Source organism: Montipora foliosa, chromosome 7 (genome assembly GCF_036669935.1).
Source record: "Montipora foliosa isolate CH-2021 chromosome 7, ASM3666993v2, whole genome shotgun sequence".
NCBI lineage: Eukaryota > Metazoa > Cnidaria > Anthozoa > Scleractinia > Acroporidae > Montipora > Montipora foliosa.
Window position 1 is genome coordinate 32,844,308 of NC_090875.1, and position 14,271 is coordinate 32,858,578.

A 14,271-nucleotide genomic window follows, 5' to 3' on the forward strand; every position below is an offset into this window, starting at 1 on the left:
CGATTACGCAAAACCTAAAAATTCAACATTTTCAAATTGAAGAGACACGAAGATTAAGGAATGAGTTATCATCGAGACTGGCTTGATTTCTTTCCTTTATTTTTTTTCGGATTTGCTTTAAGTCTCAAGACGGCAAAATATCCGCAATGACCTTCCAACCGTTTGATCACTCGCTTCATGGATGATTTGCCCAATCGCGATCCTGACCGCCAACCGGATGGGATAAACGGACAAATAAACAGACTCTTTCAATTAATTTTTATTATGATCCCACAGGTGCAGTGAACAAAGGATTTTGTTCTACGCGCGGGCATTCTACTGGTGAAACAATACCCATAGCACTCGCTGTTTGGTTTAACTTAATCGAAAGCCCGTTGGACGTTACCCCCTCCAATATAAACACAATGAAAGACAGCGCGTGCTCTGAGGTTAACAAGTCGCGCTTTGCCGAACATAGCACGTGTCCTTTATAAGACCATTTACTTCGCAGCACAATAAAACAGCGAAAGGACAATCAGGTAAATGAAGACTTAGACAGTTTTTTTGCACTGGGCGGTCGCTCATCTTAGAGCCTCGAACTTCCATTTTCTTGAGTGAGACGCAGCTAGCGAGATATTGCAAAGTCCGTACCTTAAAGCCTTCTTAATAACATCTTTTTAGCAATTCCTACGTCCATTCTCAAGAAGCCAGACATCAGAAAAAAAAAACTGAACTTAAAATGCCAAAAGCATTCTTACTGAAGAGAAGATCCTTCGTCGGCTCAAGCTCAAGATCACACGACGAGGAAATAGGTTTGTGTAGGTTCTTTGTTACGATTTCCGCAAATTGACTTCTCTTTTTTTACTTTAATTAACTGCACGTACTGACTTCCATTTTCGTTCTTATCTGGTATTTAAAATGCGTGTACTGTTTAATTGTTCCTTGTCAAGCACTCCGAATAAGTCGTTATATTCTTTGAAAAACAGCATTGAGTTAGCAAGCCGAAGAAATGTTTCAAAATTTCAAAACAACTGGACACAGGGAAAAGCTAACGTATTTTGGTTGATATTACAACAAATTTTAAAAGCAAAGACAAGCTAATACTAGCAAAGAGCTCACTGGATTTATTTGGTCTGTAAAGATATATAGATGATGAGAAACGGAAACGGTTGCTGCATATTCGTTTCGAAAAGGGTCGCCAAAATCGTAGGACTTCTCAACGGCAAATGAAAAAACAAAAAGTTGACTCTTTTCTCAAGGCCTACAAATAACTCAGCCATTTTTTGAACGCAGATAGCAAAGAAAAAGAGGGAAGAAGATCTGAAAGCGCCGAAGATGCCACCCAGGAAACGAGTTTAACAGACGCGCCGAAACTACCAGAACAATCTCCTCATATCGTCCGAAAGACAAATGATGTGTTTACCGATGCGAGAGTCATTCCTTTGAAGTACACAGCTGAAGACCATTTCCCTACTGTTTACAGCCCTTTCTACCATCTGGCAATTCCTGGTGCGGCCAACCCATTTCAAGAGAGCTTTCAGGCATATTTTAATAACGTTCAAGATCATTTTAGATATATGCATGCCACAGGCTTTAGGAACGAGAACTCCAAATGGGGTTCAAACTTAAACACTCCTCATCCACCAGTATATAATTCTGAAATTTTTAAGAGTGAAATACCATTCGCAGCTCCGCCAGAGGTAATCTTACCTAACCAAACAAGGGAGCCCTATCGTTGCGATCAGTGTGGCAAAATTTTTAAAACAAAATACACCTTGGCGATTCATCTAAAAATGCCAAATCATACGTTTGCGCGGCCTTTTGTGTGCAATACCTGCGGGAAGGGTTTTCGCTTATCCTCCACGCTGTGCAGGCATAAAATCATTCACACCAAGGAAAAACCCTATAAATGCACCGTTTGCTTAAAAGCGTTCAACCGTTCGTCCACGCTCAAAACACACTTGCGAACACACAGCCTCGAGAAGGAATTTGTTTGTGAGCAGTGCGGGAAAGGTTTTCACCAAAAGGGCAATTTGCGAAATCACATTCTGATTCACACAGGCGAGAAGCCGTATAAGTGCACGTTGTGCCAAAAGGCTTTCAACAAACTATCGAATCTAAAGTTCCACATGCACGTTCATGCAGACAATTCGCCATATCGCTGTGGTGTCTGCAAAGTTTCGTTTTCTCGAAGATGCGACTTGAGAAGTCACCTACAGAGCGCTCATTCCCAAAAAGAAAGCGAATTCTGATTCTACTGTGACAGTTTCATTTGCCTTCGATTTTACCACGATCACGACATTGTGCATAATTTCCGTCTATACATGTTATTTCGGCTGATATTGACTTCGGATTTTCCTGTCGTAATTCTCTTAAGAATAGTGTTTACACGGAATAGGTTAAAATAATAAGCCGTAGTTTCGATTTGCATTCATTTCTGAGGAAGGAGAACCACGCAAACTTGAGAAAACCAACACGTAATTAAAAATCAATGTCAGTAAAACTGTTACTGACTTCCACCATTTTCTTTTTCCGAAAAGTAATTTTAGATTAATTATCCTCTTAAGAAAACTGGCGGATTTTTTGGTGCAACTACACTTCGAAGAACACATTTCAATTGATGCTGAAATGCAGTCGCTTTAAGACAATAGCCAAATGTAGCTTTTGTACCCTAAAACAAAGGTCTGGAATACGGGCTTACGCCGCGAAGATAGCCTCAGCGGGAGTGCGTGTGTTATAATCTTGTTTTTGTTACACTCCAATGCACCAGAGTACATGAGTATAATTCCTATAACCAAGCTTAATTGAAAACATCGGAGGTTCGTAGAGTCTAACATGAGTCTTTACAGAAGTATGATTCATGCATTACCATCGGTCTTCGTATCAGTCCATAATTCCCCGTTTCAAACGTTTCATTTCTAACTAAAAGTTGATCTTAGCAAAATAGAACACATTGTTCCACAGGACATCTGGTGGCAAAAGTCGGTGCAGTTGTAGTTCAGGCCTCGTACTCAGTTATAATGATTATTTTGAGTGTGTTGAAAATTAATTAAAAGTCCTTGTAAGGAGTTTACCTTAAAGAATGTACAAGTAACTGAATGTATATCGCTAAATAAGTACTCTGAGATTATCTTTATTTGTAGGTTGAAAGTTATCGTCAAAGACCGATAACTATAGATGATAGATTTGTATTATAAAGGCTATTGTGTGTAACATATTTGAATATCAGAAAATAAATTTAAATAAAAGTCCCTGTAGACGTTAAAAAGTGGTGTTTTGACTGTACATATTCTCATGTTTACATTGTTTGTACAAATATCCAAGCAAAATGCGAAGAACTTGAAGGCGCTATTAGAAAATTGGTTAAACGTTACTCAGTTTAGTTTCAATTCACCAAACAATTATGCACACCTCATGTTTAAAAAAGACCATAATTTTAAGTACATGCATGCGAGCAATTTACTGGAGAAAAATAAATAAAGGTATTGTTACGTTCGACAGAAGAGAACGCGTACGATTTTCCGTCGTTTTTCGAGATCTATCGCGTAGTTTTTTGATGACATTGTCCTCGATTCCACTTGATTTTCGAGGTTTTCGATGAAATGGCTAGCAGACTGGCTGGCATTTCGCCTCGAACGGTGGCCATAGTGACCGCAGGGTTCCCCTCATATGGAAAGCGCTGATTCTATGTGTGGTCGAGTTTTTTTCTTCGCTGTTTTAAGTTTTTTAGTTTCGCCAAGATGAGTGAATTTGTGTCGATTTGTTCAAAGTATCTCCAGCCAATATGATTGATACTACGTAAGAGAACATCAAGAAGGTGTGTACTGGTGAGTTTTCTAGGAAACAGAAGCAGTAATTCACACCGTCAACAAGTCGGAGTTGCAATGTGTTGACCTCGTAGCTTTTCACAGCAAATTGTGACACCCGACCAATATATTCCCTTTGGTCATCACCATTGATAAGATGAATGCTAACTATTTCAAGTTGCTCAGTTATGGATTTCTAAATTACGGGTTTCTTACCAAATACACACACACACAAATACACAAACATTGCATATAGCTGGCTTTCCTTCGGGTCAAATTCCCGCGCGTTCATACGATGCCCTGTAAAAGATTTATGTCTCGTAAGGTCATAAACTGTCAGGATTTCGTTAAATGACTATTCCGATTCAAAAAAGGCAGTACAATGCATATTGCGCCTACGAAAAGCCAATTGCTTCTCGGCCTTTTGGCTGAAATCAAGTATCATTGTCAAACCATTGCACCCCGGTACTTTTCTCAGGATCTTATGATGCTACAATAGCATTACACGGTCAACCCCGTTACCGGCTCGCAAGGGCCTTCTAGAACAAATTTACTTTTCTCGTAGTTTTAGTTTCTGCCTATTTTCAAGTATTTTATCTCAACTTTCCAGGCAACTTTGCCGTAAATTGGGGTGCAGTTTTCCTTCATATTGGGACTGCTGCACAGTCCCATTTGTCAAGAATAGTTACGGCTAAAAACTCTGGTCACGCGAATTTATTGAACCTTTTTATCGGTCTTTCGCCTTGACCTGCACCTTTGCGCTTTCACAAGTCTTACGGGACAAGATATTTGCTGTCGAGTAGTTTGCCTTCAACCCACCGCGAAACCTTTTGTTTACACAAGGAGTGAGCAGAAGACATGCAAATTTATCGGCGATTTGCATTGATCTGCACGTTTGCGTTTGAAAAACTCTCATTTGGAACTTTTGCCAATTACCTTGACATTGAAAATTTTTGATTGCATTTTGGGCGCACAATTCCCGGCTTTGACATCTATGTAAGAAGACTTTTTTTTCTACTGTACATGTTTAATTAAGGGACTCCGTATACACTGTGGTTGATTCTCCATGGGTATTGTCCCTTTATGTATATAAAACGGAATGTAGAAAGAAATGGTTTTCGAGGAAATTATTAATCTAAGTTACTCCAAAAAGATCGACCATTTTGGATAAACTGAAACAAGTTGCTTACTGATCCTGCTTGGAGCTTAAGAAATCATTGCTGTTGATATTTTAGTTCAAAACCAAAATTAAAGACTGACCAGTCTTACATTCGATATTTCTTAAAAAACATTGATGTTTGCACTTTTGCCAAAAACCCAAGATGTGCTAGTTCTCATTCGGTGCTGAAAAATGTCCCTGTACGTTAAAGTACCTTTAATTTTCACCTCCTTCGTAAGATATAATATCAATTACATTTCAATTTCGCGCGAGTCCCGCCGCTTGTATAAAAAATTCCAAGCTCTTTGACCGAACTTATCTATACCCGCTCTTTCCGGTGAATTCATGAAGTCAGTGATTTCTCCAACTGAAGAAGAAAATAAAAATCGAGGCTGTGAATGACAGCAAGTTACAACATTTTGAAATTTCACGATTCTTTCGACGAAATGACCGGAATTTTCCGAATCAGGATTTGACAGCAGGTACCCCGGCGAAGATCTAAGACGCTGACGTCATCAAAAGGAGTACGTGTTTTTAAACGTTTTAGCGATAGCTCAAGGCTGTTCGATTTCTTGAAACTACGTGAATTATCCACTGACTGAATTGGGGGTAACTGCATGTAGTTCACAAAACGAGACATTATAAAACTTTGCATGTGAGTGTTCACGTTTTTCATACAATTCATAATTTTCACATTATCTAGTTGCAGGTTGCAGACGATGGGCCAGACAAGTACATAAATTGAAAGCAAGCGAGAAGAACTATTGTCAGCTGAAAAGATATAATAGATATAGATGTAAGGCCCCCAGAAGAAATTTCACTGAAATTTAAACCCACTCCCTTATCTCTACCATTTAACCTTAATAAAGTTGGAAATAGGCGATAGAAAAACACGTTGTTTCTCCAAGTAGGCATATCTCTAAAGGTTTGCAATGTGTTTATAAACGGAAATTACGCAACCACGACAAAAAAGAGTGGTTTAAATATGGAAAGAAAGAAGAAAGGAAGATCTGTCGACTTTGAAGGGAATTAGGTGATGCGTGATTGTCGCCCAAAAAACAAACATTTAAATAAAACATATTCTTTTTGTAAGAAATAGGACAAGGAAAGACTCAGTCAAAAGGCCTTTTTTTTAAAGAGATATTGATCTCATATTCGCTCACACTTAACTTTAATGCTAAAGGTGCAAACCCTTTAAATAACGGAATATCACTAAAGAACATGATTATATGGTTTGGTTTTTAGGCCTTTGAAGCAGTTTGACAGCAAGGTGACATGTCCAAAACGAATCCTCGTCTTTGAAGACAAGAAAAATAGAAATGTAATATCGAAACCTTGGTAGGTTTTTGAGTAGATGAGCCGTCAAATATGCTAATATAATTGTTTCCCGCCCACACTCACTGCACATGCAGTCATTTACACGAAAAGGTTCTCTCATCAACTGGAAGCAGGTGAGATCAGCAAAACAACCTTCCGGAGAGATGCGGCCACTTATTTAAGTGTTTAAGTAACGGCAGATAGTGGAGTAATATAAAGAAAGTCTGACTAATGCACAACTAGAAAAGAGAATTCACTGCAAAAATGTAACGATTTGAAAAGAGATGGGTGAAAAAAAAAATATTGGAAGTTTTATGCATGATGACATTGTGACTATTCACCTCTGACCAAACGAACAAGGGCTTGCCGTTTCTCTTCGGTTACCGAGGAGCACATTTATCGATAAACTCGGCTGATTATTGAACTTGTGTGGTACATACTAAAACAACTTTTCCTCTCATTGTTGGTAAAAGTGGTGGAAATCCATCTCCACTTCGGTAAATAATCGCCAACTATTCTTAAAATGAAAATGAATCACATGCGAAAACTTGAGTAATTCTAATCTTAAAAGAAAAGCGAGCTAACAATAACAGTACTGTCTCAAAACGTCAGAAACATATCAAAACCTAAAACTGCTACTCAAATAAAGGAAGGTGCAATTAAAGAAGGATTTGGCTTTCATATAAGTAACGACGGCGTATTTTCAATTTAGACACCATTAATAACAAACAATAACAAAAAATTGACGCCATATGCAAACAGGGATGACTTGAAATTTGGGAGAGAAAAAAAAAACACTTCAAGACCTTCTCGCCCTTATTTTGTCAACCCTTACTCTTTAAATTAAAGTACTTTGCTCAAGCCATCTAGTTCCCATTTTCAATTTATTTTAGCATAAAAAATTAAGAAGCCTTCATTATCTGGCTTGGTATCGCCGATGTTCGATTTAATGTTTGAGACTATTTTTGTGATATTTATATTTCCTTAATACTATTTTATTTTTTTAGGGGTCCTTTTTGTTTTACGTTCTTTCCCTATAGGCTATTTTACACTTAGGCTGAGCCTTCAAAAAACGGAAAAAAAGAAATAAAAAATATGCAGAACTTAGCTCTGCTTTTTAAGTTTAATGTAGACATGAACTCTATTAAACTTTGCTAATTGCTATCGGTGTGTGTATTTACTTTCTGCACTGCGCTGAAATGCTTATAAACGCTTAAGTAATTGCCAAAAAAACCTAAAAATAGTCAAAAGATAGCTAACAAGGTCTAAGAAGATTGTTCCTTCAAAATACTGTACTTTAAGATTTCCTTCATACAAGGATTTATTAAGAAGCACCGGTGAAGATTAAGTATAAACCCGAACGGCCTGTTAAACAACTTTAATAAACAGACCACTTTTTTTAAAAGCACATTATCCTAAATATAAGCAATATTGACACAACTTTCGGCGTACTGCTCAATAGCTTTCACTTCCAATTACAATACTATATAGAATTACACACATGTGTGATAGACGCTTTTTGGAAAAAAGTTTTGAGCTTTCTGACACTTACAAATGGCTGACAAATAATCGGTCGAAAGGACACCTGTAATATCTTTTTCAAACACTTGCAGCATGAACGTGGGCTTCTTAAAGACATCGTATTGAGCAAAGCCAGGGGGTTAAGGCTGGAAACCAGAACTCTTAAGTTGAGATATAAAGCTAAGAACTTTAAGCGTTCAGGAAAGGGTCGCGTGTTGTATGTGCGTGAGTGTGTTTTTTTACTTTTTTCTTTGCAGACATTTTCGTTCTCACACAGGTGCACCGGGATTATCGGCGCACTGCCGTTACATTTTGGCCAAAAAGCAACGAATTGAAAAGAGAAAGCCCCCAGGAGAAACGACGAAATGAATAGCAGATATTTGAATGCTTTTAGCACCGAGTGACTTTCGCAGCTGCCCTTGAAAAAAAATTGCTTTAGCTCCATATTATTCGTCGAAAAGTAAATAGAAATCAAATACAACATCGAAAACAAGCTGTCAGGTGCTAAGGTGGTCCAAGTTCGATGGTCAAGAGACAACTGCACTCTCCGGAAACCGCGGAATGAATTTGTTTAAGTATTCAAGAGATGTGGGTCATTTTCAAGATGGCACAACCAGGTGCGTTCCACCGGACTCTGACTTCATAAGAGCCTTCATAACACTTAATGAAACCGCAGCATTTCACTAGAAGGCGTGTTAACTACGAGAAACAAAAAACACACTACCTTAGCGGGGAACCCGTTGCTTTTGTTTTCCTCTTTCTTTCTGTAACAGCCCATTTAATTAATCAAAAGACACTAAACCTAAAGCCATTCAAAACAGCACCAAAGTTGCTGGAAGAGTGTAGAGGAAGGAACACTTCAGACAAACAACGACATCTCTTCAGGCCGCGTGCAAAACCCATGAAACATCACCTTAGCGAGACACTCGTTGCTTTTAATTGTGAGAAGCCACTTATTGAAGGACCGAAAAGCCATGAACTCTAAAAAGCGGATTGCCATAGGAGACTGCGGGCAAAACGAGTCAGCTGCAGCATCTCTCAAGTCAAGTTTATGACGCATGAAAGGAAGTTTTCACGTGACGTCATCGCCGCCATGTTGGTGGCCGAAAACGAAAGATCTCGCATTATCTCCTTTTGTTTGTCCACCAGAAGTCGTACATTTCTCTATTGCTATTCGTGTTTCTAGAGGTTGGTTGAAAACGTCCTATTCTTAGAAGTACTGTTAAGGCCCGTTTTAAACGTTGCATTTCACATGTGCCGAATCTAATGCAAATGAGAGAAAAACAATAGATTTTTCTCATTTGCATTAGACTTGGCACATGTGAAATGCGACGTTCAAACCGGGCCTAACTGCAAATTACAGAATTTCATAGACAAAGAACACTAACTGCGATACACAATTATTGCTGATAAGTGTAATATGACCAAAGTAGCCCCAAGCTTTTGTATTCGTCACTGTCCTCTTTGAATAAATAGAAAAGTCCACGATGCAAATGTGAGACAGTAACGTAGATAAAGGTGAGATATTTAAAATAAACCGACTTGAAAACAATACTTGTCTGTACGTCGTTGTGACTTTATGAACATAGTCGTATATCACTACGTATGATTAATAAAGGAAGAAGATTAAAAAAAAAAAAACTTCGGGAAGGGAAGAATAAACCACTCAGCTATCATTGGTTGTGCAATAGAAACCCTTTTAGTTTAATTTGAAGGCGAAACTGTTGAGAGAGTTCAAATCTTTTGTTTTGGAACAGTTATCCAGACTAGGCTGTGTAGTTAATCCCTAACCGGCAATTAAGCGCGTGTCATCTTGTACTCCAAGCAGAAAGGCCAGCCACGTATAAAACACCAGCAAGACTGCCTACTCAGACAAGATCAAGGAGTTTGCAGAGCGTCTTGAAGAATCCCTGATGTACTACCATGAGCAGAGTGCCGAGGACACATAGAGCTCTCTTCGTAACAGCAATTACAGTGCTGCACTGTTCGTATTTGGCAAGAGAGAGCGGAAGAACACAGACTAGTTTGAAGCCTACATCACAGAGATGGAGCCAGCTATCATCACGAAGCGCAACGCACTGGTCGACTACAAGCATGACCCATGACAGAAGAACCTCCTGAATCTTAGGGCCGCTCGAAACAAGGCCCAGCGAACGGCACTGCTGCGGGAATAACGACTGGATTCAACTCTCAGAGAGAATCCAGCAAGCCTCTCTCACCGGCCATATCAGGGACATGCATGCGGACATCAAGCATGCAACAGGCAAGCCAGTCAAGAAAGCTGCACCCTTAAAATCCAAAACAGGGAAAGTCATCACAGCTCAGGACAAACAGCTAGAAAGACGGATCGAGTGCTATCTTGACCTTTATTCCGGAACAAAAAAAAGTCTCTCAGGAAGAACTTGATGCGATCGAGGATCTGCCCGTACTGGAGGAACTTGACGCCGAGCCGACCACGAAAGAACTTAGCAAAGCTATTGATGCGTTGGCAAGCGGGAAAGCACGGGAGAAGATGGCACACCCCCTGAAATCATCAAGTGCGGCAAGTCAGCCCTCTTCCAACCAGTTCATGGACTTCTGTGCCTTTGCTGGAGCGAAGGGAAGGTACTTAAGGATATGTGCGACTCAAAGGTCGTCACGCTGTACAAATGCGCGCAAGGGCTACCGCAGTGATAGCAACAACTACCGGGGCATATCTTTGCTGATTATCGTAGGAAAAGTTTGGGCCCGTGTGGTCTCGCCTGCAAGTCCTTACCAGCTGCGTTCCGAGTCCTGAGTCTCAATAGGGAGCTTAAGATCTACGACGACGACGTCGACGAAAACGCCACAAAACAACATCATTGGTTAAAAGAGCATAAATAATCGTGCTGCACGTGCAGCACGGATTTTAGCTCATATTTTTGCGGTTCTCTGCATGACGACGCCGTCAAATCACTAAATTTTAGGTTTTGAAGACAACGTGAGCACGCACCAGCGAATCGTTCATTCCCTATTTTCAGTCTGAAACCGCTCGTACCAATTTATTTTTAGGACACTTCGCCCACATTGTACGAAGTGAACGAAGTGGAATAATCGCGAAAGACTTTTACTAGAGCGAAGTTCTATTTTGAGGTGACAATTTCGTCGACGTCGCCGTCGTAGATCTTAAGGTCCCAAATGTGGCTTTAGTTCGGAGCGTTCCAAGGTCGATATGATTTTCTCCATTCGACAGCTGCAAAAGAAATGCTGTGAACAACAGATGCCACTCTACATCGCATTCATCGATCTTACCAAGGCTTTTGACCTTGTAAGCAGAAGTGGCCTGTTCAAGCTCCTGGACTAACGTCATGGGCCAGAGCGTCCCGGCTCCTCCAACTATCAGCATCAAAAGCGAGGTCCTTGAGGTCACCGATCATTTCACCTACCTTGGCTCTATTGTGTCCAGCAATTTGTCTCTAAACTCAGAGATCGACAAGCGCATCGCCAAGGCCACGGCTGCCGCCGTTTTGTCTAAGTTGAGCAAGAAGGTGTGGGAAAACAGTCAGCTGACCTTGAATACCAAGCTCAAGGTATACCAGGCATGCGTCCTCAGTACCTTACTGCACGACAGTGAGTCTTAGATGACATACGCTAGACAGGAGAACCGCCTGGAAAGCTTCCATCTGCGCTGCTTACGACGGATAATGGGCATTACATGGCAGGACAGACACTTCGCTTGCATACCCTATGTGCGGGCGAACAAAAGAAAGATAAAGAAGTTTTCTTGTGTTTTCATGAAATGATTTTAAGGTATGTCTTCTTAAAAAGCTTAACATTCTACAACCTTTTGCAAGTATGTGCATGATCAATATGATTGTTCCACTTTAAGTCATTAGATACAACGAGCCCTAGATCTTTTATAGTTGATACATGATTAAGAGATTTCGAGTCTAAATTTTAGTCATAGTTAATAGGTTCCTTTTTTTCCGAGAAACTGTCAATATTTCGCATTTTGAGCTTTTAAAACGAAGCTGCCATGCCTGACTCCAGTAATTAAGACAATTAAGGTCATCTTGGAGAGCGGCACAATCAGATTCTTCTTTGATGACTCTAGTTCTCTTTGAATCATCAGCAAATAAAGCAGCACGACTGTCAATAACGGCCGGTAGATCGTTCACATACACTAGGAATAAAAGCGGGCCTAGGATGCTACCTTGAGGCACCCCGGACGTTACGGGTAGACTGCTGGAAGTATATCCATGAACAAGACATCGTTGACTGCGGTTATTAAGATAACTATCTAACCACTTGAGCAGCGGACCGCATATACCATACTGGGCAAGTTTAAATAGAAGCCGCTGATGCGATACGCTATCAAAGAATATACTATCCGACTGCATGGCATTGTCCAGATTTTGGCCGATCTTATGATAAAATGTTAATAACTGTGTAACTGTAGGGCGACTCTTGAAAAAACCATGTTGTGAGTAGTCAAAGAGAGCACAGAGGTGGTTATTAACGCAGTTGAATACACAACGCTCTAATACTTTTGAAATGACGCAAAGAATAGAAATTGGACGATAATTGGAAACATCATCTCTCTTTCCTTTTTTTATGGACTGGAACAACTAAAGAGTTTTTCCATTCAACAGGGAGTTCACCAGTTACGAGTGATAAGTTGAAAAGATGACAAATAGACGGGGCTAGTTCCAAAGCACATTCTTTCAGGACGTACGTCGGAAGACCATCGGAGCCTGGAGCTTTATGAGGGTCAAGCTTAGTAAGGACCTCGAAAATCACTTTCTCGGAAAGACAAACATTGTCCAGGAGAGGCACATTCATTCTAGGAGCCGGTGGATCAAGTTGAGAGGCAGAGCCTGAATCGTTCGTAAATTTAGAATAGAAAAAGCTGTTAAATGCCTCGGCCTTATCGATCGCTGAGCAGTAGGTAGAACCATTGAATGTCACACTGGCAGGAATTCAATTTGATTTAGTTTTGTGACGAAAGTGACTCCAAAAGCGTTTTGGATTTTCTTTCACAGATTTGCCAAGAGATTCATTATACTCCTTGACTTTTTTATTTATTAACTTTTTTGACGCTCTTCTCAATTCTCTGAATTTCTCGAAGTGGTGTTCACCGTTGAGTCTTTTAGCTGTTCGTCTAGATGTTTCTTTTTTCTTCAACAGATGTAGAACTTCTTTATCAATCCAAGGAGGAGTGTTTACATTTTTTAACTTAATCTTGGGAATATGAGAGTCGATGATATTCAGTACTGCGGATTTCCATTTCAACCAGCAATTGTTCACATCGGAACCACTGAGGCTTTCAGTAATTATGGTGCTTTGCTTGAGATCATTTTTCAGTAATTCAAGGTCAGCTCCTTTAAATTTATAAACATAACGTTCGGGTTTCTTGATACGGCGATGGTGACCAAGAATATCGAATTGAACGAGGTGGTGATCCGTGGAGAGACCAGCTTCATCAGGACTAATTCTGGCTATGTCTTTTATACATTGAGGAGCATTAGTGATAACAAGGTCCAGTACATTACTTCTTTGAGCAGAAAAATGGGTGGGAAGCGTATTTAATTGCAAAAAACAATGATCTACAACAGCTTCGCAAAATATAGCTTCAGTAGAATTCTGGGAGTTAACAAAACCACAGTTTTCAATCCTTTTGATGCCAGGGAAATTGAAGTCACCCATGATTATAGTGTGGCTTTTTGTTATACGTGTGCAGTTTCTCAGGAAAGCAGTAATGTGATCATGGAATTCCGTTTCGCTGTTTGGAGGTCTGTAGATAACACTGACTAATATTTTAGAGGCATCCGTAAGGTTTAGTTCAACACAAACCATCTCCATCTCAGTTTTTAAGTCGCTTCTTCTTTGTGAAGGAATCGTATTCTTGATCGCTAACAAGACACCTCCACCAACTCTTCCGACGCGATCACGTCTGTATATCATGTAACCATTTTCTAGTATTTCAGTATCTTTAATTGAATCATTTAGCCACGTCTCCGTAACTCCAACAACATCATAATCGTTCCCGAGTAAAAATTGTTGAAATGCAGAGAGCTGGCAGATTTTTTTCTCTGTCAGGGCCTTTACGTAGACTTTTTAAACTCCTTGCATTAAGAAGAATCGTTGTGAAGTCTTTTTTCTTCAACATTGAGCCAGAAGAATCGGTAGCACGAAGGTTTGACGGACCAGAATTTAATTTGAAAACCAAATCACCCTCGAAAACAACGTGGAATGTAGCTGAGGAGTTTGAATAATAGGAACAAGGACATTTGGATCTTTTGATGTTAAAACGCCTCTTCTTGTAAAACAATAGGCAATTACTGTAGAGGTCGTAGGTATTGCTTGCTGGTCCACCAACCGTAACTTGCAGATTCAGTAAGCACAGCGAAGACGATGAAATTCTTGAGTTTTTAAGGAGCAAACACCAAACTGGAGGCAACAACTCACCACCATTCGTGTAAAGACATCTTAGGAAGTCATAGTCTTACTCAGTTTCGGAAGGCGAGCACC

The 14,271-nt window shown here is 39.9% G+C and overlaps 2 protein-coding genes and 1 long non-coding RNA gene across 4 annotated transcripts; 2 read left to right on the forward strand and 1 right to left on the reverse strand.

Moving 5' to 3' along the window:
- The first annotated feature begins 384 nt into the window (after nt 1-384).
- On the forward strand, nt 385-3,242 carry LOC138010750 (fez family zinc finger protein 1-like). Of its 2 annotated transcripts, XM_068857723.1 has the most exons (3): nt 385-518; nt 661-791; nt 1,273-3,242. In XM_068857723.1, exons 2-3 carry the CDS (start codon nt 719-721, stop codon nt 2,229-2,231), a joined length of 1,032 nt encoding a protein of 343 aa, XP_068713824.1. In that variant the 5' UTR covers nt 385-518; nt 661-718; the 3' UTR covers nt 2,232-3,242. The 2 variants fall into 2 exon arrangements, with proteins under 2 accessions (XP_068713824.1, XP_068713825.1); XM_068857724.1 differs by lacking the exon at nt 385-518 and having other exon boundaries at nt 578-791; nt 1,273-2,369.
- A 256-nt stretch (nt 3,243-3,498) lies between these two features.
- LOC138010751 (uncharacterized) lies at nt 3,499-9,332 on the forward strand. Its single transcript, XR_011124540.1, has 4 exons — nt 3,499-3,806; nt 5,648-5,740; nt 6,190-6,282; nt 8,040-9,332. It is a non-coding gene; the product is annotated as an uncharacterized lncRNA (long non-coding RNA).
- Nucleotides 9,333-12,720: 3,388 nt separating this feature from the next.
- Nucleotides 12,721-13,704, reverse strand: LOC138010120 (uncharacterized). Its single transcript, XM_068857075.1, has one exon. It carries the CDS (start codon nt 13,702-13,704, stop codon nt 12,721-12,723), a length of 984 nt encoding a protein of 327 aa, XP_068713176.1.
- Nucleotides 13,705-14,271: the final 567 nt, after the last annotated feature.